This window comes from Eptesicus fuscus, chromosome 4 (genome assembly GCF_027574615.1).
Source record: "Eptesicus fuscus isolate TK198812 chromosome 4, DD_ASM_mEF_20220401, whole genome shotgun sequence".
NCBI lineage: Eukaryota > Metazoa > Chordata > Mammalia > Chiroptera > Vespertilionidae > Eptesicus > Eptesicus fuscus.
The window spans coordinates 39,307,568-39,331,762 of record NC_072476.1 but is presented as its reverse complement, the minus strand read 5'-3'; the positions used below and the strand labels follow the sequence as shown (position 1 = coordinate 39,331,762).

General features: G+C 44.6%; 1 protein-coding gene across 1 annotated transcript in view; it reads left to right on the top strand.

The window, feature by feature from the left end:
* The first annotated feature begins 395 nt into the window (after window positions 1-395).
* The window catches only part of PRDM6 (PR/SET domain 6), a 98,215-nt gene continuing 74,415 nt past the window's right edge, over window positions 396-24,195 (top strand). Inside the window, exons 1-2 of the mRNA XM_054714961.1 lie at window positions 396-963; window positions 9,732-10,039. Coding sequence (XP_054570936.1) covers window positions 396-963; window positions 9,732-10,039 — 876 coding nt within the window. The remainder of the gene's footprint in view (window positions 964-9,731; window positions 10,040-24,195) is intronic.

Below are 24,195 nucleotides of genomic sequence, written 5' to 3'. Positions count from 1 at the left end.
CTCGGGCGCTGCGCCACTCCGGCCGGGGTCGGCTCCGGGCTCCGGGCGCCGGCCGAGGGTGGGGGCTGCGTCTGGCAGCCGAGTTCTGCGGGGAAGCGCCTTCGCTCCGGGCTTCGACCGTGCAGGGTGGGAGCTGGGCGCCTCTGGCTGCGAGGCCAGGCAGCGTGGACGCTGCTCCCACCGCGCGGCGCGGCAGCCTCAGAGTAAACTTTGCGCCCCAGCGGAGTTGGGAGGAAGGAGCCGCCGAACCGGGCTGCTGCCGGCAAAGCCAAGGGCTGCGGCTCCCGCTCCAGGGTCTCGGCGGCTGTCCTGGCCGCCCCTCTCGCACCAGGCCCGGGGCCCGGCTCACACGCACCCTCCTCTCTGCCCTCTGCCCCCAGCGTGAGGCGTCGGACATGCTGAAGCCCGGAGACCCCGGCGGCTCGGCCTTCCTCAAAGTGGACCCAGCCTATCTGCAGCACTGGCAGCAGCTCTTCCCGCACGGCGGCGGCGGCGGCCCGCTCAAGGGCGGCGGGGCCGCGGGTCCCCTGGGCGCGCCGCAGCCTCTCCAGCCGCCGCCGCCGCCGCCGCCGCCCCCTGAGCGCGCGGAGCCTCCGCCGGACAGTCTGCGCCCGCGGCCCGCCTCGCTGTCCTCCGCTGCCTCCACCCCAGCTTCCTCCTCCACCTCGGCCTCCTCCTGCGCCGCCGCTGCCGCCGCGCTGGCGGGTCTCTCGGCCCTGCCCGTGGCGCAGCTGCCGGTGTTCGCACCCCTGGCCGCCGCCGTCGCCGCGGAGCCGCTGCCCCACAAGGACCTGTGCCTGGGCGCCGCCTCGGGCCCGGGGCCCTCCAAGTGCGGCGGCGGCGGGGACGGCCGGGGCGCCCCGCGCTTCCGCTGCAGCGCGGAGGAGCTGGACTATTACCTGTACGGCCAGCAGCGCATGGAGATCATCCCGCTCAACCAGCACACCAGCGACCCCAACAACCGTACGTAGCCGCGGCCCGCGCGCTCTCTCCTGTGGCGCTGGCGCCGTCCGGGGCGGGCGCCCGTCGGGGAGGCGGGTGGGACGAGAGGGACCCGGGCGGTGGACTGGTCCGGGCAGCGGGCCCTCACCTCCCAGAGCACAGTGGCAAAGGTTTTCTGCCGTTAGAGAAGGAAGGAGAACGGATGGGGGTTCCCGGCTGGCACCTCGGGGTTACCTCTTCCCCTCCGCTCATCCTCTGCTCCGCAGCCCCAAGTCTGGAGGACTCGAGTCGCCTGCCGGCCCGGGCTTTCAGCTCTCCGCCCTCCCGCGGGACGGCGCCCGGGGACGGCCGGCTCCGGGCAGCGCGCGACGGGGAGTCCCGAGAACGGGCTGGCCCGGCCCTGGGAGTGGGGTGGGGAGGGGGACAAGATAGGGACGCGGGGTTAGTTTCTGGGGAGCCTGGATTCCAGGGCTTGCTTCTCCTCTCTGCCCTCCTTCTGGGGTTAACTGTCAGTTCATTTTCGGGCTGCAGGATTGTCTAGGAGGGGAGCGGCCGGGCGCTGCTGGCTGGCCTGGCCTCCCGGGATTAGGAGTTTTGGGTAATTCTGGGTCAGTTTCTCCAGCAAGGCAGGCATTATTCTTAGGTCTACCATTTATTTAGAAAAGTAAATGCCAGCTGCTTAGTGAGAAATTCTCCGTCTTCAGGATCGAGTTGTTCCGTGCGGATCGCACATTCTCCTTGCATCCTCGACCCTTTCAAACGTCCGCAATCCGTAGCCACGTTCGATGGCTTGGCTATTTGTAAAAACTGGGTGACAGTAATTTAGTTTTAAGAAGCTTACACTCCTTGTCCCCCAAGTAAATAGCAAATACCTAATTAAACTTCAGGTCTCGTCCAGCTTCGGTTCCTATATTCATAATTTCAAACGCTCGTCACAAGTATGGTTCCATTTTGAGATTTTGAAGCAAGACTCTCCATGAAGACCAAGCATGTGTATTGCTTTATATCCGATTCTTTTTGGTAACTTCAAAAGTTGTGGTATGTTTACACCTAACGCGTTCAGTACTAAATATACTTTCAGAGACCTCTGGAGAGAACATTAAATCAGGTTTAGAGAGTCAGATGGAAAGCAATACAGGATTTGAAAGATCAGCACTTACCATTTTCTTCCTTTCATTCCGTCATCTAGCTTCACAAATGTGTGTGATCACAAACATTTGTTATTATTGTATTTTTAGTAAGTCCCGTCTTGCAGAATGGCTACCATTCCGTGAACTTTTTAATTCGTTGTAAAAGCAAAATACCTCCTGGTTATAATTATTAGAAGGGCTCCCAAAGTCATTACTTTGATGAAAAAGCATGAGGCATGAGCCTAGTGGTTAAAGTTGTATTAATCTTTTCATAATGGAGGGAGGTAATTGTTCTAATGGAGGTAATTGTTACTAACAAAAAGAGCAGTTGCGTTTACTTTTTTCCTTTGTAGAATCTGAAGGCAAAGTACTGGTTTAAAAGGAGCGTTTCCACTCGGATTTGTTCTACAGTTAAGGAGATGCTTGCATTTCAGAGTTGCAGAAAATATTTAAAAATTATATTGTCTTAATGGGTTTTTAAAGATACTTCTCTTCTACTGAATTTGAATGTGTTGCTTACAAAGCATTTTTTAAAATGTTAAATAAAAAGATTAATCTTTGGAAAAGGCGTTTCTTACTGCTAAGTGTAAGTGTAGTCACTGTGGGCTGACAGTGCTTCATCGAGCTCGCAGTTTCTCTTCTGAATGAAAACAGTGCCGGAAAAGACACCAGCAGCGTGCCCCACAGCCCTGGCTGTGTGGGGAGCGCCCTATACTGTTTACAATGCAGTCTTGAGCTTCACTGTAGTCTCACCAGAGAAAGAATTGGGTTAGATTCCTAATTAATATATGGTTCTTAGAATCACTTAATTGCCTAGGTAACTTTTTTTCCTATGGCCAGAGGAAAGGAAGTATGATTTTTTTAAATTATTTCCATTGTGTTAGTCTTTTGGTATATCCTTTTGAGTCTAATGGGTTGCTTTAATATGCAAAGTGCATAAGAAAAGATGGAGGGGAAAGGAAGTCAGATTGTCCTATTAGAGTCACACTTCATGGTGCTCCCTAATTAAAGGGCAGTTGAGAAAGAAAATAGCGGGGTAGCTCTGTGTAATGCTGGGAGACCAAGTCCTCTGGGCAAGCAGAGGCATTCATTTTAAACCAGAGGATGTGTTTTACAAAGATGAAGTGGGAAGTGATTGAGTTTAATCTAACTAGGGGCTCAACAATCAGAAATGCAAAGGATGGGAAAGTGTTTCCCTAGGCAGGGGAAGTTGGTATATTTGTTACTTGAAAGAAGGTGAAAACCAGCGCTCTCCCCCTTCCCAGGTGTATTTGGGTGGGTACGGGGGTGGGGGAGGCGAGAGGCAGGCCAAAGGGAAACACCTATTCATTTCTGACAAAGCGAGATCCCCAGTTTTCCTCTCCATCTTTTGCCATTTTCTAAAAGAACTCTGTGAGGAGACCACTCAGCAGTGCTTCATGTTGTTACTTTGCATTGAGTAGTTTTTATCTTTTTCTTACAAGGGACCTGCTCACTTCTCTATTCCCTACAGAAGAGTAACATTTTGCCTGGGATCAGCAACCCACTAAGGCCTGTGAATCAGTGACAGTAGTCTCACCTTGAAACTTTATTGGCATCTATGGCAAAGGCCATAGCGAAAGGTCTTCTAGCTCTCTTTCCCACAAAAAAAAAAAAAAAAAAAGATTAAAAAGCAGCAGAGACCATGCAAGCTAGGTGAGTGAGCTGTTCCATTATATTTCTGATATCCAACTCCATGTATTCCATTTATTCTAGGGTTGAAGTACACTTTCCACTGCAGCTCTGAATGCTTAGCTGCCTCTTCTTTCATCTCTTTAAAGTCCGGTGGGGCAGTGTGTGATATAATTGGGGGGTGGGACCCTGTCTTCCTCTTCTTGTATTACTGCCCTCATTGCTGCTGGGTTGCCCGGAGCCACTGATTCCGTCCGGCTGTGTCAGTGGCCTCTTCTCAGGTTCCGGTGCCTTGCTTGAAACCCTGTTACTACTCCTGGAAGGTAGAAAGAGCCTCGGGGCTGTGCCTGGAATTGGGTGTTTGTATGGCAAGGTCTGGGCCAATTAACTTGGCATACCTTTTTTGGAAGCTGCTCTCCCCTGCACCTGACTGGGAGACCAGAGCTAAGGACCCCACCCAGTTTCTTGTGTCAGGACATTCTGCACCTCTCCCAGCGGAAGGTCTCCATCCCCTCCTGGGTTAGGCGAGTCCTGCTACGCAGGGAACAGCACCAGGAACAGCAAGGGCCCAAGGCTTTCCGGTTGGCAGTGCCACCCTTTCCAAGAGTTTGGGGCGAGTGTCCAGGGGAGAGAAAGAAACCTGCACCCAACACTGTTTTGTCTGTTTGGGAGTCAGGGTAAGAGGTAAAGGAGAGTGAGTATTTTCTGCCATTCCCTAATCTCTTCCCACCCAGTTGGAAAGCACGGGTCCTGTTTAGAAAGCGCCCAGGCCCAGTCACCACACTCTGCACCCCTGAGTCCCAGCTGTCCACGGCCAGCTAGTGGCTTAGACTTCAGACCTGGTCCCCAGTGGGAGGGAGGCTGGGCGTCAGTGTGTGGGTTTGTGTGTTTTACATTTTCCTTTTCTCTTTCCTCTCTTTGTGTGCAGGCCCAATCCCAACCCATAACACACATGATTTAGTTATTTTACATCATTCGTTATCTCTCGCCCTGAAACTGAACATAGAGCCATATATTAGATTGAGGTTAGAAGAGGTGGCGACTGTTTATTTAAGGTGATAAAATGGTCCATCAGCAGTAATCTCCATCGATATGTGCCACCAGGAGATGAAGGATGAGGGGACAAGCCACAATTAATTGCCCTATAGTTTTGTAGGAGCGAGTGGAGCCAGCCCAGACCCGCTTCGATCTCTTCTCGCGCCTCCTATTCATCATCTCCGCCTTGTATATGGCGGCTTCACAGGGGCAGGGCTGCCCGGTTTATCTCCATACAATGTTCTCTCACCGCACACATGGGCGCTCCCATTTAATTTATAAATACAGGTGTGGGGAGACTAGTAAAATCCACATTTCCTCTTTCTTTTCCTTCCCATTTTGTCTCTCCCTCTTGGCCCCAGGGTCCAGCTGGCCGGCCCAGCCTCAGCCAGGCTGAGCTTGGAAAACCCAAGCCTCCATCCGAACTTGGCCAGGAGCTTTAAACTCGCGTCAGGAGAGTCCTCCAGTAGGTTCTGTGGCAGCTGGGCTTCCCCTGGGGCCCAGCCACAACCGGCTCCCTTTCCCGGTGGCTGGGCTAACTCACTGGCCTCCAGATCTGCTGAGGCGCCTGGAAGACCCCTGCCGGGTGGAAGAAGAGGAGGGCCTAAGGGTCTCCAGATTTCTGTGGCCTTGCAAGAAAGCCCCACGCTGGTAGGAAGGGGGTGAGGCCTTCAAAATGCACACTGGGTTGGGGGGCTCCAGCTCGCAGCCTCACTGCTCACTGCATGCTTCGCCCATAACCAGTTGCTGCCCTTATCCAGTTGCTGCTGGAGGGCTGGGGAGAGTGCTGTCTGGACTTGAACTCTGGTGCGGGAGGTTACCAGCTACCCAGCTCCACCTGCCCTCTGCCCCTGCGGCCAGCCTCCCGAAAATGCAGCAACCCTTCCCTCCGTTGCCAAGCCCAGAGCACACAAGAGGCTTGCCAGCAGGCGGCACTCCTGGGGAAGAGCCATCAAGCAGGGATCAATGGGTGCTGGCCCCACTGCACTGGGCCTGCAAGACTGAGGGCAGCGCCTCAGTGGTGGTTGGGGAGGATTCACAGTCCTGCAGTTACCTCTGCCTATGAGGGGGTGGAGGGTTGGGGGAGCAGATTTTTCAGCTGCTCCTTGGTTCCCTTTCCAGAGGTTCAGTGGAGGCTGCCTGTGCTTGGTGCTTCTCAGGGGTCCAAGCTCCCCCTGCACCCACACATGTCTTTGGCCTCTCCAGACACCAAAATAAAGCCCAAAACGTTTTATATTTTACCTTTCCTAGAACAACAAATGAAAATACCTGAAACAAACACCCCATGGCCTGTTTTGCCCCCCCTTAACTTAATATAGATTTATTTTCAATTACAAAAGTAAAACATCCAAACCATACAAAGGCTATGAAGTGAAGAGTGAAAGTCTGCTCCTCACTCCCCTTGGCCTGGCCTGCTAAAGCCAGGAGGTGAGGGAGTCTGTAATTAATAACACCTCATTCCCTTATTCAGAAACCCCTAACAGGGGCCTTCACAGACCTATTCAAGATAGAAAAGCGAGCATGATTTCTTATATTTCTGATACTAAAATGGCATTCAGAGGATATTATAATATTTCTCACAGTTATAGAAAACTCTTTATGATTGATAACTATGAACTTGTAGAAAGCTTACCCTGATTTTAAGAGAAAGTAAGAACCTTTATTTGCCTCCTCTTTATGAATACAAATAGGCTTGTATTATGGATTGCTTGGCATGGAATGCTGTGTGTAATATATGTAGTGTGTGTGTGTGTGTGTGTGTGTGTGTGTGTGAGAGAGAGAGAGAGAGAGAGAGAGAGAGAGAGAGAGAGATAGAGAGATTTGGGCATCTAGCTCACTTCTCCCTCAAACCTGTTCATGTAGGTGTTCATGGCTTGCTATCTAGAAAACACTGCTAGAATGTTTGTCTACTTGTGCCACATTTGTCAACCCCTAGTAATCAGTTACTTGTTTTAAACATCCTTAAGCTTCTCTGGGACTCCAAGACATAAGTCAGAAGCCAAATGTTTTCAATGACAGTGTTGGTGTATTAAAAAAACAACAACCCAGTAACATTAGGATATAAAGTATTTTGCTGCAATTGGTCAACTTTTCTGACAGAATATTTTGCTAAAGCACAAAGTGGTTTATAAATTCAGAAGACTCATGCTGGGTGGACTAGTTACAGTGGACTGGCCTTGCCTACTCTGCTGTGGACCTAAATATTGTCATCTTGTAAATATTGGGAGAGCCTCAGCTTTTCACTCTGCAAAACGCTACTAAGTTTTTTTCAACCTCCCCTGGAGACAATGAAACTTAAGTTGAAGAGAGCTTTAGAGGACTTGTTAGAGAAAGGACTAGTGTATCATGTATAACAAATATTAAGAGTGTGCTTGTTGTCTGGGGGTGGGGGGTGGGGTTGTGGCTGAAGTTAGTACTTTTGCTCCTTACTTTATTACTGATATAGTTGGTGTGACATTCCATGTTGTGGAGCTATTGGAACTTGACAGAATCTCTACTGTGTACTGTTAGGGGAGTGAATACTAAACACTTTTGCTTCTCACCCTTTGTTTCATTGAGTCAATCAGAAAGGGACAGTCAGTTAATAAAAAACCAGGGGTGATTTATTTTATGGACATATTGCCTTTGTTTAGTCATTTGTTTTAAGCTGTCTTTGCTAAGGTGATGAAAGGCCATCTCTGAAGTTAGATACTAAAATTGAAAATTATGGGCATTATCTATTTACTTTCCAATTTATTCTCTTCCTTTATCCCAAAACTCAAGAGTGTGGGAAAGAGGGAGAGAAATGTCTGTAATTCAATCAGCGATTTTGTGGCCCCCAAAGAGTGATTTCAGTGAAATAATTCTATTGATTGAGTTTGGATATAAAATTCTCCCAGCTCTTATTAGTCTTCCTAAATCTCTATAGTTTTGGAGGCTTTGGAGTCAGGCAGACCTGATAGTGAATCTTTCTCTACCAGTTTCTAGTTTCTGATCCACGATCAAGTTACGTTGCTCAATTGCTTCATCTGCAAAATGGGAATCATGACATTTGGATAATATGGCGATTGTTTGGGTTAAAATAGGTAGGTGCCTGGAACATAGTTGGCACTTGGTAATTATAAACTTCTGTTTTTCTTTTCATTCCCCCTTTATTTCGAAGTTTTTATTTTCACGGTCAGAATCTTGAGAGGGTGTGTGAAGTGCATGTGTCCTGGAAGGGTTGACGTGTGGAGAATGAGAATGCCTTCTATCTAGGCCCTAAGGTCAAAAGCAGAGCTGGACACCGTCTTTTTACATTAGTTTATGTTGCTGGAAGAGGGGGGCGTGGACACATCACTCCCTGCAGAAACAGGTTGTTGTTTTTCACTTGAGAGGCCCCGGCACCTCCAAGAAGCTGCACTCAGAGGTCCCTTTAGTCCCTGGGCTCTCTGGGGAGGAGTGGAGAGGCTGAACAAGGAGAAGCAGAGCTGACTGGGACCTTTCCCGGAGATAGGATGCTGACATAGTCAACCCTCAGCTGGCTGTGAAGCCAATGGCAAAACCAGGGTTCACTTACCATGCTGGGGTTGATGAGGTGTTCCTTCCTCGAAGATTCTTCAGTGACTCCCTTTGCTACAAGTTCCCTGAGCGTTTATTTTGTCTGTTTCAGCATGAAGATGGCACACCCTGTGTGGTCCATCAGGACTGGCTACCACCAAAGCCCAGCACAGAGAAGCCCCAAGGGCGACCTCCCACCCAGCACCGTCCCCCTGTGGGTACTGGCTCACTATCGGGCCCAGTGCCACAGGGCTCCATGGCTGGGGGCGCCTCTGCTCCCCAAGGAGGCTGGGCCAGCGGGCGCCGAGGCTGTCTCCCCGAGGCAGGTCTGCGGGGCTGGGGCGCAGACACGGCGGCTCCGCCAGGCCCATTAATAACCCGGAGGGCGCTGCGATCCGACAGCGCGGTTGCCGCAGGCCCTGCTCCCCGCGGCCGCCTGGCCTCTTACCTCGAGTTTGAGTGGAAGCACACTGGGTGTCTGCAGCCCGGCCCCCAGGGTGGGGGTCCCTTCGAGCAGGGGAACATCGGAGAGAGACAGCTTAACAACTCGCAGTGTACAAGGCAGGATGATAGCATTTAGCCTGGGCGCCCACCGTCTGGGCAGGAGTTGGGGCCCTCTCCATGGAACCTGTATCCTGATCATTAAAGACCCATTCCCCCCGATCGTTAAATTTGCTATTTGTTTCTTTTTGGCTTCTGGGAAGAGCTGGCACGCAAGCATGGGCTCCCCTAACCCGCCGGAACGTCCCTCCTCTCCCCATCAGCCCCGCCCGCCCGGCTGAAGCGCGGAGAGCGGGCACTGCCGGGCGCTGGGGATCCCGCGCTCCCCGGTGGGGGTCTGTGCCTGGGGCTCCGGCTCTGCCCTCTGGGGCGCTGGAGTGGGGGCGTGGGGCCAGAGGAGTGGGACTGGCGCTGCCCACCTGCCCTGGTGACTTTTAAAGTGTCTTCTGTCCTTGTAAAAAGGGGCGAGCCCAGTGTCTCCAGGCGACCCATGTAGAATCGCTCCTCGATATCCAACTGGCCAGAGGCGGGCTTTCTTCGTGGCACAGTAAACGCCCTTGGAAACGCCTGGTCGAGAGAACTCGCGGGAACCGGGAGGACCCGAGGGAACCGGAGACCGAGGGGAGAGGGAGAGCTAGAAGCCGGGAGGAGAAGGCGCGAACCGTCGGTTCCGCGGAGACCACAACGCCGCCCACACGCAGCTCGGAAGGCATTTAGGGGTCCCGGGGTGCTGACCGGGTACCAGGCGGGTTTGGGTTCAGCGAATTCCAAGGGAGCGATTTGGGTTCACCTCTCCCCCTGCTCCCAGTAGCCTCAGCGCCCTCACGCCTTCGCCTTCCTTGCAGGTGGCTCGTGGGGCGGGGATGCTTTGGTCTCGGGAATTTACCCGAGGGTGGGCCCCTGGAGCTGCCGAGTTAACCTCTCCTTTCCCTCCCTCCCGCGTACCCCCGGCAGGTTGCGACATGTGCGCGGACAACCGCCACGGAGAGTGCCCCATGCACGGGCCGCTGCACTCGCTGCGCCGGCTGGTGAGCACGGGCAGCGCCGCGGCCGCCGCGCCCCCGCCGGAGATGCCCGAGTGGCTGCGGGACCTGCCGCGCGAGGTGTGCCTGTGCACCAGCACCGTGCCCGGCCTGGCCTACGGCATCTGCGCGGCGCAGAGGATCCAGCAGGGCACCTGGATCGGGCCCTTCCAGGGCGTACTCCTGCCCCCAGAGAAGGTGCAGGCCGGCGCGGTGAGAAACACGCAGCATCTCTGGGAGGTAAGTCGCCCGCCGCCTCGCGGAGCCAGAGATTCGGGCCGCCGAGGGCCTGGCCCTTGGAGGGTGGCAACTTCGGGGGGAGAGCTTTCCCTGTTTCCTAGAGGGTAAGAGTGGAGAGTAGATTTCTCTGGTCATGCAAATGCCTGGTGTTTGCACCATCTGCTCCACCTGACACAAAGGCCGCCGAGCCAGGGACACAGGGCCTGCAGGTTTCCCACGGTGGAATCCCTGAAGGAGCTTCTGTTGCAGCTGAGATGGATTTGGTCTTTGATATCCTGGCTTCTTGAGAGAAAGAGAAACCAGCTGAGGAGATGGAGCAGAGGGCTTGGGCCTTGGGGGTGTGAGCTGGGTGAACTTTGTGTCCCATTCTAAGCTCTTCCAGTGTGTTTTTTGTGGACTGGGCAAAAAGGAACATAAGCATAAATAGGAGGAAAGAGTCAAGCTCATTTTGTCAGATAAAAACAATTTTGTAAACACCGAATCTGAGAGACTGCAACATGTTTCATTCATAACTTTCAGAGTTCCCGCAGTAAGCAAGTTATAGTATCGTGAATCAGAAATCACAAGTTCGGGTTCTTCTCTGTTGTCCTTTGCAGTACAGTGATGCCGTCTTCAAGAAAATGAAAAGTTAAAACACGGGGACACTTTGTGACAATAACCCAGTTGAAGACAATGCTTCAATAGCACAATCTTACCTGACACTATTATTTAAAAACAAACCACCTCTTTGAAAAAGGTTAACCAGAGCTTTCTCCCAAAGCTTCATGGTTGATTATTGAGGTCCACTCCTGCAGAGATAGACCCTTAGCCTGTAGGTCATGCCCCCACTAGTTAGCCACCTCCCACCCCCGGAGTTATTTATGAAATACAAGATGCTAGAAGTCTTACTCTTCAGGGTAAGACTTCTAGCATCTTGCCTGACCGAGGCCAGGCAATATAATGGAGTGGGAATAGCCAGAAAAGGAAGTTTCTGAGATGTCAGCAGCCAAGTTGGCATGGACCTTAGGGCTCCATTAATGGGTCATTTCTACAGCAGCTTGCCCCTCACACGTGGCTCAGTGGCCAGTCAAGATGATTATTTTCACTGTGAGCTGCCTCCTATTCACTAACTAAAACTCATGGGACTCAATAACCCAGTCATATTGTTGCTGAGCCCTCATTCTGCCCAGCACTATGTTAGGCCCTGGAGATACAGTGTTGTGAAAAGCAGACCCAGCCTCCAGAACCCTTACATGACTGTTGGCAATGGGATGTTGAGACCCGTGTCCCAAAGCCTCCTTGGATGGGGGAGGAGCTAAGAGTACGAGCTCACAGCCCAACACCCCAAGATGACCAAATAGGGGATATGGGCTACATACCCTATAGGGCAAGCATGTCAAACTCCCCGCTCGAAGGCCTCATTTATTCCAATGAGGCCTGCGGCCCGCCAGCCGCTGAGTTTGACGTGCTTGCATAGGGTATGAGCTAAGTTTCCTACAGTTATCTGCTGGTGCCCTGTGCCTGGCTCCCAGGTTTCATTTCACTCCTAAAGTGAAATTTAGTCCTTCTGCATAAGATTCTTGAATGAGGGGGGGAAAAAAGTTGGGCATATTTATTTTACCAAATAGTGCTTTTCCTCTTTTTAACAGAAATTTTTATAGGAAAAGAAGGCAGGAGAAAATGGTTTGGTATGGTACATAGAGGCACGTTAGAAGTTAGAACTTTTGGAAAGAAAAAAAATGACAAGTGAGAAATAATCAAAGCATCTGGTTTCGAAATATTCCCCAGTTGTTTTATTGTTTCTGACTAATTAATCGTAACCTCCAATGTGGTTTAAAGTTTATAAAACACTTCTAGTCAGTTTTCATATTCCAGTGGTGTTATTTGGAACTCTAATACCATACAGTTAAAGATCTGCCAATACTTTTCTGAGGAAATTATAAAGCAATTGTTCAGTGGTACAGATTTGCTCTATCTGAAACTATTAAAAGTGAACATTATTGCCCTTTGATGACTTGGGGTTAGAGTGCCAGGGGACAAATCCATAAACATGAAAAAAAATCCTACAGTTTTAAGGGTTTTTGTTGTTTTTTTCCCCCCCCCTAAATGGCTGTGGATGATTGGGATGTTGTCAGGAGACCACTATGCATGTAGAACATGGTTGATAGACAATAAACTAAAAACATGGAGCCTTTCTTTTATTACCTTTACTTGTACTTGATGAAGTTTAAATTCTGTTTTAGTAAACAGACTGGGAAATTTAATTAGGTTTTGTTGTTGTTGATACTTCAATAGACATAAAGTGAGTTTTACCTGTTGTTTGTGTGAGTTGAGTGTGTTGGGGGTGGGGATGCATAGAAGTGGTTCTATCTTATAAAAATGAGTTGCTTGGTGTATGCATTAATGATCTACAGGTCCCTTCTCCCAATTCAGGACAGTCTATTTGTTCTTATCATCTGTAAGAACAGTTAGAATAACACACGTTTAGGAGATTGAAGGGATATTAAATGCAGCCATGAAATGTATCAGTCTCCGGAGGGATCATGTAAAATGTAACTGACCGGGGCCAGGGAACTTAGAGTCAATGTCTATTGGTAAGAAAAAGCTCTTTAATAGGTTTCAGATTTTTATTAGTATCATTTATTTTTAAGCATTGTGATTTATTATTTTTATGAAATGTGACTATTTGAATTAAGTTATATTTATAACAGAAGATTCTAAATGTTGGATTGTTCCTTAAATTTTATTCTTTCCTTTCAAACTTAATTCAATTGTGAAAATTTTTAATCATTTTATTATTTATATTTAGAAAGAATCGGTAATTGGAATACACTGTAGGTCTATAGGAAATTTTGGCAATAATTATTTATTGTGTGACTCATGTAAAAATTATCCATTTTAAAAACACACTCTTTTAGATATCTTCCAGAATATCACATTGACATAAAGCAGATCTTTAAAAAAATTAAAAGCAGTTGAATCATGACTATTTTATTTTAAAAGTCAACTGGAATCGTTTTTCTTTCTCACATTTTTTTCAAGTCACTTGCTGATGAAGAAATGTCTTTATATTTAGAGTTCAATACTCAGGTCCTGATGGATCTCACCAGGGTTACTTATCTTTATTTCAGTACAATAAATGGATTGCTAATCTTTTCCCGTCACTGTTTCCAAGTAGATGATGGATTTTTGTTTCGGTTTACAGTTCATTGTTTTTAGTGTGGTTGTACTTTATTATACACATGAAGGCTTATTAGAGAAAACATCAGATTCACCTTAGTTACTTCTTTTGTTTAACAATTAAAAGCTATATTTTCTTCGTAGAAAAATGACTTTTTAATATTTAACATACATCAGCTATGGAGAGCTTGTTTGATTGGCTTGTAAGTGTGCTAACATCATCTTTGTGTATAATCCTGGTTCTTAAGAATATAGCAATTTAAAGAAAGTTCAATATCATTCTGTTACCTTCAATATGTCTTGACTTTTTTGAGTGTTTATGGGAAGTTCTAAGAGTTTTTCTTTTTTTAGCAATAAATGGCAGTATTTTTTTTTTTTGTAATTTAAGGAGATTAATAAACTAAAAGCCAAATTATTAATCTCTTTTTGGCCAGTTTCTTTTAAAATCAGAATTTTAATATGTTCTACAAGGAATAATAAATTCAGATAGTTTAAAACAAAAACATTACAGGATGGATTAAATAATCACTTGCCTTGCTTACGTACATTTATTCCAACAAGACTTGAATGCATGATATATTTCTAGCTCTTTGGACGTAATGGGAAAAATCTTTCTGAATGTTTTGCAAAGAAAACATAGTCTTTCTCAGCAATTAGGTCTTATTGATGAGAGTGAGATAATTTTATCCTAATGTGTTTTCTAATAAAGAGGTGAAAAGGCACATTTGATTCCAACATTTATGAAAACATTATCTCAATTATTAATGTGCTCTTTTCCCTTTGAGATAAATTAATCTAGTTGCACATGGTTTCCCCTTTCTGTTTAACATCAGAATTTAATATGGCTGGACCTGAGGAATGTACACTGTATACTTAAAATTCTACTGGAATAAAATACGGAAGTTTAAAATAGTTACAGTTTAAGATAGGCCAGAATTACTCAGGCCTTTCAATTCAAAGTCTGATTTGACAAGAAATTTTAGCAATGATGACAAAATAAATTGTACTTATTTTCACCCTAAAAAAATTATTCTGCTAATTGAACTGATGTAGTGACTTGTTAGGATTACAGTCAAGGTACTAGAAAGGGATTTAATTTTACAGAACCTGTTTCCCTTTGCCTGAGTAAATTTGAGTGTCTCATTTTCACTTGTACTATGTGGACACTTTCATTATTTTTCTTCAGAAAATCAAAAGGGATAACATAATATGGTTCTCTTTGTGGTTTGATGTTGTGCCATAATATTTTAGATTTAATAAGAGTTTTGCTTTTAAGCAAATGGTCTATTTTTCATCATTAACATTTAAGTTAGGTCAAAAGACTTTAATGAAAACCAATATTAAAAATATATTACACATTGCTGCATGTTTATATTTCAAAACCATCATAGGTAATTGGTACTAGAAGGAAATGAATTGATTTTATATTTTAAATGTATTTTATGTTTCTATAAATGACCCAATTCCATTTATAGTACTGTACCCATTTGTATGGATTTAGATGTTGAAATAAATAATTTAAAATTAATTATTTTAAATTAAAATAATTTTAAAATCAAATTAAAATCATTTAAAAATAGTTCCAGTGATAGTACTGTAACTGTATACTCCATATTTTGTTTTATAGATTTGGCTCAATTTGGCTTGACTCATCAAAACACCAGGGGGATAGAATTATGTGGCTGTCACAGTTATAGTGAAGTAAAAATTGTGTTTCTCAGTAATTTATCATTTAATACACTAGACTGCTTGTCAGCTTGGTTTTGAATGTGTCAGTTTTATGAAATCCAAATAATTTCTCCTTAAAGATAAACCATAGTAATGTTACTATTATGTTTTAAATTATGCAGGGTGACAGCTGGTATATCTCTTTGGTTTTGCCTCATTTGATTTGAAGATGTCTTTTACAGTGGTGCCCATTTGATAGAGTGTGAGCATTTTGTAGTTTTACATAAACTGTAAAACCATCTGCTGCCTGTTGGAATGGTTTCCAGCATTGTGTTAAAAATCAAAACTTAGTACTTAAAATTGGCTTTGAAAAGAACCATGTAAAGTCTCATTCCTTTTAACTTATGCACCCCCCTGGACAGTGCCACCTTGGTTTTCTAAGTCCCAAAACGACTCTGCTTTTTTAAAAAAGAATTATAACAGCCATTTGGAAATTCTCATGCTAGCGAGGTTTCATCCAGATATGCACATGACGCTACAGTGCGTTAGTTGCAAATGCTTTATAAAGAGTGATATGTTCTGTATCTCATTAGTCAGTTTATCTATTGTTTACAGGTTTCTTCTTTTATTTTTTTACGTGGATAAATGATAGCATTTATCCACATAAAAAAATAATTCAAACTATTTCTTGACTGCATATTTTCTTACAGCATATAATTAAAAAAAATATTTTTTTCAGACTGACTTAAAAGTGGGGTAGAGAAATTCAAATTAGAGTCTCAGACGTTCCCGGATAGATGAGGTATCCTTCCCCCCCCCCCCCCCCCGCCCCCTGCCCCCCCCCCCCCACCCCCCGTGACTGCATGGCAGCAAGCGATCTGGTGAAAATGTGATTATGGCAACACTGGGTCTGAGAAGCCTGCAGGGGAACCTTTATAGTTCAGTGCCAATTAAGGCAGTTTTAATTATTGGAGTAAATTTATTGTTATCCAGAAATCACTTACAGTTAGAGTATAATACTGTGGGTTTTAAAAAATGAATACGAAAACTGCCTCGTAGCTAGCTGAGGAATCATGTCCACAGTATCAAAATTCTCTTTTCTCAGAGCGTGGATGTGATGCGTTGATGGTGTAGGGGGAATGTTTTGTCATTTTTAAGTGCGTGCACAGAACCGCTTTTAGACTGCCATGCTCTGTCTTTTTCTTTCTTTCTTTTTAAGAACCGTATGTACTCCAAGATTTCGTGAGTTCAGGCATTCCTTGTGTATTTACACAAGAAACACAGACTCCGGTATAACTACTTAGCATAAAAGCCAGAGAAGCCAGAGCAGAATATACTTTTCCTTGTAAGCATTTGCCACCTCACTCAGATAAGTTACAGAATTCCATTATCCAAATTGTTACACATGTGTGACAGAGGTTGACCTTTCGTCATGTCAATCCTTTTTGTGTAGGCCCCAGGCTCCAGCCTAATGGCTCAAACCCTGATTTACTCACTGTAATAAGGGCAGGAGGTCGAGCAATTGTCAGGCTGCCTGTTCGTACTCTTCTTGGAGCCTGGTTGAAGGCTGTTAACACAAAGCTTTTCAAAGTGAATTTACAACCAGCACCACTGACAGAGGCCAATCAGTGCACCATAAATGTCAGGTTAGTGAGATTGAGCAGTAAGTAAAGTACTGACAGCACACTATTGGCTGGAATCAATTGGCCAGGGCTTAACTGAAGAGAGCAATCTCCGTGTGGCGGGCTCAGGGCGAGAGCTAAGTGTGCAGCCTCGGTTTCCATGGGCCATCTGTAGGTTTACCTGTGAGCAGGAGCGCGAGGGTGGGACGTCACCCATTTGCTTGGGTGCATCCGGAATCTTCCGTGTTGATGTACTTCAGGATTAGGAAGTTGAGAGTTGGCCGAACCTGCTGACGCTGAGGTCTGTGGTAAAAACAAAAAACAAAAAACAGCCCAGGAAAAAAGGATCAACTTTGACAATATGGGGCCGTCAGAACTGGGGACACAACCAGTGCATTACAGTTCAGGGAAAGGTAATTTGTTCAGATTCGGAAACGAAAGCAGGGATTTACAGGAGAGCTCAGACACGAGCCGGCTCGTTCTCTCTTCCTGAGGCTTAGCAGTGTGAAACTTTCATGGAAGTCACTAATGAGTGATTATGGGTTGAGAGTCTGAATATCCATGAGATGTGGTTTCCCCACCAGACGGAATGTTTTTATCATTTCGTGTAATGACAGCCTGGACAACAATTCATTTAGCTCTGAAGGCATCAGCATTAAAATGGAAGAATCCATTAAGATGCTGTATGCAAGGATTTATAAATTAGGCAATTTCCTTGATTATTGCAATCATTTACAAAATTGATTGTTCCCGTGTGGTATAGACAGATCTCAGCAACGATCATTGACAACAAACACATTCTCTGATATCTATAGCTACTGGTCACTAAAGCAGGTCACTATTCCTTATCCTCCCTGCTGTTCTTGGTCTCAAGGTCAGACAGACTTTCAAAGAAGCTTAAAAATAATGAGTTTTCACAGGAGATCCACCCAGGCTGGGAGGGTAGGTGCAAGTTGTGCTAAAGGATGCAGCGTTGTTTTTATATTTCAATCTTACTTTTGGAGGAGGGTGTTGCTGATCCTGATACGCTTCAGATCAGTAGCACAGATTTTGAGATGATGCCAACCTAAAAGGAAATTATTTTCGCAAATTGCAGCTATAAATATTTGTTTGATTGAAGATCTAAAAGTCAATAATGTGTTTTATTTGTTGGTCCTTAGAGTTCTAATTATCCAATAGATATATCTTGGAGTCGCTGGATTTTAGGTCAATTAATTCTGGAAGGCATAATAAAGACATGGTTACAAGTGTGAAACGTTCAAAACGTGGCAGTGTTTCCTATATAAGAACACTCACCAGTTCACTTGGTACTTAATCACTAACCGCAAACCACAAAGTTGTCTTTATTCCTGCAGTATCAGAGATGGGCATGCCACATGTGTATACAGATTTCTGTCCAACGAAAGCTAGCAGTTTATGCTTGGTACAAAATAACTGACTTTAGGCATTTACTTTTAATCGTCTTTTTGTTTTTAATCATAATTTTCCATTCTTGGATCTCAGACTGGGGCTTGAAAATAATAACATTTTAGAAAATTGCTCAACACTGTTGGGAAGGCCAACAATTTTTAGTTTGTCCTGGTTTTTATATATATATATATATTAATTTGATTTCAAGGTATTCCTTTGGTTAAAAAGAGAAATGCTATGTTTGGTGGCACCCTGCATTTTTATTTGACTATGGTTGCTTAATATGTTTGCTCTGAAGTTCGTTTTCATTTTTAATTAATTGTAAAATTCACTGCTTAAAAATTCAATGAAAAGGCATTATTTTTCACTTGTCTTGATATTATCTCCTCATTTTTATTTATTTTTTGGGGGGGGGCAGTATTTCTAGTTTCTGTTAAGACTTAAAAGCCTTGTGACTAGATTTGTCTTGTGTGAACTGAATGAAGCACTCGGTTTTTATAGATGTTTTTGCCAGCACCCTTGTACATTTATTTAATAAACCAAAATCTTCTGCATGCAATTGTGAAGTGATATGGGATTAAGCCCATTTTATTAAAATGAACAGTGTTTTTCACTCTCTGTGATCATTTTAAATTAAAGCTGCCTCAGATAATGAAGTGTTTTCTATAGAAACATTCAGTGTAATCTAATTCAGTAGAAACTTCTTAAGTGCTTTTTAATTGGAATCAAATGAAATGTAATCAAGTCATGTTTTCAGTGTCTTGTAAAGCACCAAGACCTAAGTGTTGTTAGCACACTTGGGAATATTAAGGTTTATCACAAAAGTAACAGAATTAAATTCTCAGATATTCATGTAAACTCCAGAATGGTAGATAACCCATAAATAAATTCTAGGTTAGAGTACAGTGCTTTCAGAATCTGTTGTATTTGTCCCAAACTAATATTAAACTTCATTTATGATTTAAAAAAATGCACAAATAGTACCTGGGGGAAAGAGTTCCGGAAAATATTATGCTATTGAGGAAAGCACTTAATTTCAATTTATTGCAATTTAAAATTTGACCTGCATAATCTATGAGGTGGAAATCTCATTATTAAGATTTAACATGGTAGAAATGAACTTTTATATTAAAAATAATTAAAGCTCATTGGCCCTGGCCTGGTGGCTCAGTTGGTTAGAGCATTGTCCTGATACACCAAGGTTGTGGGTTCAGTTCATAGACAGGGTACATATAAGAATCAACCAATGAATGCATAAATTAGTGGAACAGCAAATCAATGTTTCCCTCCCTCCCTCTCTCCTTCTCTCCCTCTCTCTCCCTCCCTCCTCCTTCCCCTCCTTTCTCTCTATCTAAAAGCAATAAAAAAGAATGTTCATCATAAGAATTCAAACTATATGAAAATATAAACCAGTGGTAACCATTGTTGATGATTTTTATAGTGGCCTTTAAAGAGATGACTAATAATATAATACATATTTATTTCATTGAGTCACAGTTTTGGTAAAAGATACCCGCACTATTTCCTTGATACTGAAAAACACATTTTTAAAGCAGCAACCAAAGGGACAGTCTTCATAGGATCTCCTGCAAATGTTTGATTTTGGCTCCCCCATTAATAGATTTTAACTTTGTGTCTAGTCCCGTTCTCCCCTCTCTGTATTTTTCCTGGTGGGAAATTTCATTAACAGTCTGCAGAGCCACTGATATTATAGAAACACTTCTACCGATATTGTTTGTGTGTTTTATAGCATGTCTTTAATAAAACCAGAGCCTTTCTGGAGTCTTTAGGGAGATTTTAATGGCCCTCAGAGAGGAAGGAGGAAATATTTGTTTTCCTTTTTTGCACATGAAGTTGTTAGCAAAAAGAGGATCAGATCTTTTTGAAGTGCTTTTCTAAGTAGGAAGACATTAATTTATCTAGTTGTGAGGCTTCAGTGAAACGTCTTATTTTCTTTGTGCCTCTTTTTCTCCATGTGTAAAGAGGAGTTTTACTGGACTATTATGCAAATTAGAGAGACACTATTTATGATTTCTGTGTAACCAGAGAGATTTTACTTTTTCAATTGGAATTTTAATAGTAATTTTTAAGTCTCTAGAGGACTGTGCAGATAGTCATAAATAATCGCATTACTTGTCTGTTAAAACCAAAGATTATACTCAGGAGACCATGAAACCCAGTTTGGACTTAATTACCACAAAATCAGGCTTAGCTAATATTTAAATGCACATTTTTTAGCACTGCTTATCAGTAAGACAAGATTATGTATTAAAGGGATACCACACAACATGGATGTAAAAAGAATCATTGGATGGCTTTAATTTCTTTTTTTTTAAATATATATTTTTATTGATTTCAGAGAGGAAGCGAGAGGGAGAGAGAGATAGAAACATCAATGATGAGAGAGAATCATTGATTGGCTGCTTCCTGCACGCCCCACACTGGGGATTGAGCCCGCAACCCGAGCATGTGCCCTGACCAGGAATCGAACCGTGACCTCCTGGTTCATAGGTCGACGCTCAACCACTGAGCCACGCCGGCTGGGCAATTTCTTTTTTTTAAATTTAAATTCTTTATTGTTTAAACTATGGCTTTAATTTCTAAAACTACATTTCTAATGGAGTCCAACAAGGGCACGTACAAATACTGGGCACATGAACATTCCTAGAGGTACAAGATTTCAGAAAGTGACATCACTCTTAATCCTCACAACAGAGAACTGACTTTCAAAATGAAATGTAAGGGGAATGACTTAGTCACACCTAGAAAAACCCTGAGGAAGCCCTGAGCCACAAGGTGTTTTGATCATAGACACCAGATCAGGAATAGTTCATCAGGTGGGTATGGCACTAGATGTTGAATTCTGAATAGAAAAACATCTCAATGCCTAGCATATCGTGGCTTGTGAATAAATGTTAAATGACAACAAATCAACATAATGGCACAGTTGCCACTGTCCATAAAAAGGGTGTGCAGCTGTGTGTGTACCAGTGAATACTGATGTAATAGTACATCATAGAAATTCTGACTGTGTGTCAATGTTGACCCCATGAAAATCAAGAATTCCAAGTGATAGTCTGCACTTAGGAAATGTTTGATAAAAAAGTAAACACAAATACCAAAACGTGTCATAAAGAAGAAAAACATAGACTAAAATGAATATTTTTCCTAACACATACTTATTTCATATTGTAATCATTTCTGTTACGGTATCTGGAGTTTTTACTTAGATGGTAACCTAAGAAGGCGTGATATTCAAAATATTTTACAAACCAGATTATACCCTGCCCCACAAACTTGGATGCTGCATTCATATCTGCACTCCACCAGCCCCTCTGTGCAGTCCTGTAGCATATAGAGAGGCCCTGGGCACTCCTTCATGTTGATTGAGATTTGTAGTCTGTAAGTTTTCCCTATGCCAGCTTCACCTACAAATTTGCTGATCTTATTCTGTCTTCCCCTTTCTTAGTAACATCAAGCCTGTTTTCTGATCTTACCTTCTCACACTCAGACGGCTCACCTGTTCTTACTGTTTCACGGACTCCTTATGCGGGGTGGCTCTCAGACTCCATTTGCTGCACTGATCCCTCTTACATCCTACATCCTTGGTTGTCTGAGGGCCATCTCCATTTCAATGTCCTGACATCGTTTCAAGTTGAGTTCACTAACTGCCCCATTGCACATCTCCTCAACTAAGTGTCCCTTAATCCTTAACTTATGGTGCTCTCATAGTCCTTTTTAGCCAGTGAGCCCAACCTTTTGGAGTTACAGCTTTCAAATATATTTGTATCTTAGCAACTAACAGAATGTCTGGCACATAAAAGGCATTTAATAAACACCATTGATCTGATAGCAGTCATGAGAGCTACCACCATTAAGCTGAGACCATGTGCCCAGCACTCCGCTAAGAGTTTTGCAGGGGTTATCTTAATTCATCTTCAGATCCAAGGAGGTAGTCATTTTTCAGATGAAGACACTTTTCAGATGAAGGCACAGAGAAGGTAAGTAACTTGCCCAAGGTTATATGCATTAAGGGTAGGATTCCCACTGAGGTGTTTTGGGCTACAGAGTCTTCAGTCTGAGGCTATGCTGCCTGCCCCCCCTGCCCCCCCCCACTATCCGACCTGAACTCCCATTGCCTTGTGGACCTCTGTGCAGCTGACCTGGCTCCTGGACCCGGTGAGAGCCCCTTCCTTGGCGGGTACTGCTTTGGTTTCTCGGGCACAGCCCAGCCAGAGTTCCACAGAAGCCTGTAGCTCAGGCCCTTGACATGATTAGTCCACCTTGGTTCTAGGACTGTGGGCTTCATATTTATTACCCCAGAAAATGTAAACTCCCCAGCATTCAGGGACACACATGTATTGAGAAACTACCGTGAATGCGGCATCCTGCAGGTCACAGAGATGGGCAAGACCAACGCTGCACTCAAAGACCATAGAGAAGCAGGCCAGTGAATAATTCCAGTTAAAAACAGCATGCAAAACATGGCCTTTTCTGGTGCCCAGGAGAAAGATGACTTCCTGCGGGAAGATCAGGGAACGGGGAGGAATTTAACCTGGGGACAGAAATGGTTAGTACCCAGGCGTCAGGGACTGGGAGTAGAGATGCTCCGGGAAGATGAGCCCCTCATCAGTGGAGCTCCACAGCCCTGCCCCGCCCAGCTTCGTGCCTGCCTGCTCCTTCACCCTAAGGGAACTGCTTCAGTCCTTACTGACATCTTGCTAATGTCCAGTGTCTCGCTACTGTCCACTGCTGTGATCTAGCCTGACCTGCTTCTTTTTTTGGGGTGTGTGACCTGCTCTTGACCAGGAAGGCTCGCCCTTGTTATGGTCACCCTTTATCTTTTACCTTTTTAGAGTCACATCACCCAATAATTCATTTTGGGCTAATCCCAGTTTCCACTACGCTTTCCACATTTCCTTTAACCAACCCCCTGACAGCTGTGAAACTTCTGCTTTATCACTTGATATTGCAGCCTCAGTTGGTAAGCTCATACTTGGGACATACTTAGACTTAAAAACACTTTATTATTTATATATCATTCAACCTTGAGTGGGCATCCTATATTTTTATTGGCCACATTTGGCAATTTTATTAAGGTGATAATTGAGGAGAGACCTGATGGGAAAAGGAATGAGCCTTGTGACTGTCAGGGAGGCCAGCATGCCAGAAGCCAGGGTTCAGAGGAGTGTGTGTGTGTGTGTGTGTGTGTGTGTGTGTGTATGTTGGGGGGCGGGTGCGGGGAGATAAGCTCAGATAAGTTAGACCGTGCAAGAGACTTAGCATTTATTCTGAGTGAAGTAGATCTAATTGATCACTCTGGGTGCTGTGTGGAGGACAGTCTGTGCGGGGGGCAAGGATGGACGCTCTTATGCGGAACTCAAAGGACAGGAAGTGGCTGGAGAAATCAGGAGTTGTGAGCCTGTAGCTGTTATTTAAACCTATGGGACTATTTGAGGTCAGCTGGGGAGTGTGGGTAGCCCGAGCTTGGACTAGAGGAGGGCTAATATGTCTCCAGTTCCATGAATTTCCGTGGATTGGATCTGCAGGTTGAATGTGGATTAAGAGTCATGTACAGGGTGGGGCACAAGTAGGTTTACAGTTGTTCATATGAAAATAATACAGTAATTAATGAATAATTATATAGGAATAAACTCTGTGTCTTGTGTATTCATAATGGTAGACCTCCTTTTGCCCCACCTGTAGTTGGGAATGGTTTGGGTGGCTCATCTCATTTTCCTCCTTTGCTAGTAACCGGCACAGTCCTCACTGTTGTCCGCATGGTTAACGTGACAGTGAGGCAGTAGGATAGTGGCTTTGGAACGATGTCACCACTCCTAAATGTGTTGGAATCTATTAATCATGAGGTCATTATGTGTTCCAGTTGTGGCCTATCCTGGAATCCTTCCCCAAAGAGAGGGCTGCTTAATCTGACTCACCTAAATCTTCTATCAAAAACCTCATTCACCTCCTCTTCCCCAAGTGGGGCATCTCCCTTATTCTCTTGCATTTTTCACAGTGCTGCTTGTGAATATTTTTTTTATGATGACAAGGGATAAAGATAATTATGAAAGGGAATTTGGAAAACAGAAAAACATTTTAAAAGGAAAGGCGAAATGAGCTATATAATTAATTTGGTGTCATTCTTATTACAGTTAGTGCTTTCTTTTAATATATAGATGAAAACATGCTGTTTGTCTCATAAAATTATAAACACTGTCCCCATACAGGAAATTCTTGGAATGTATAGCCAATAAAATTATTAGCTATATGCTATAAAAATGTATTAGCTATACA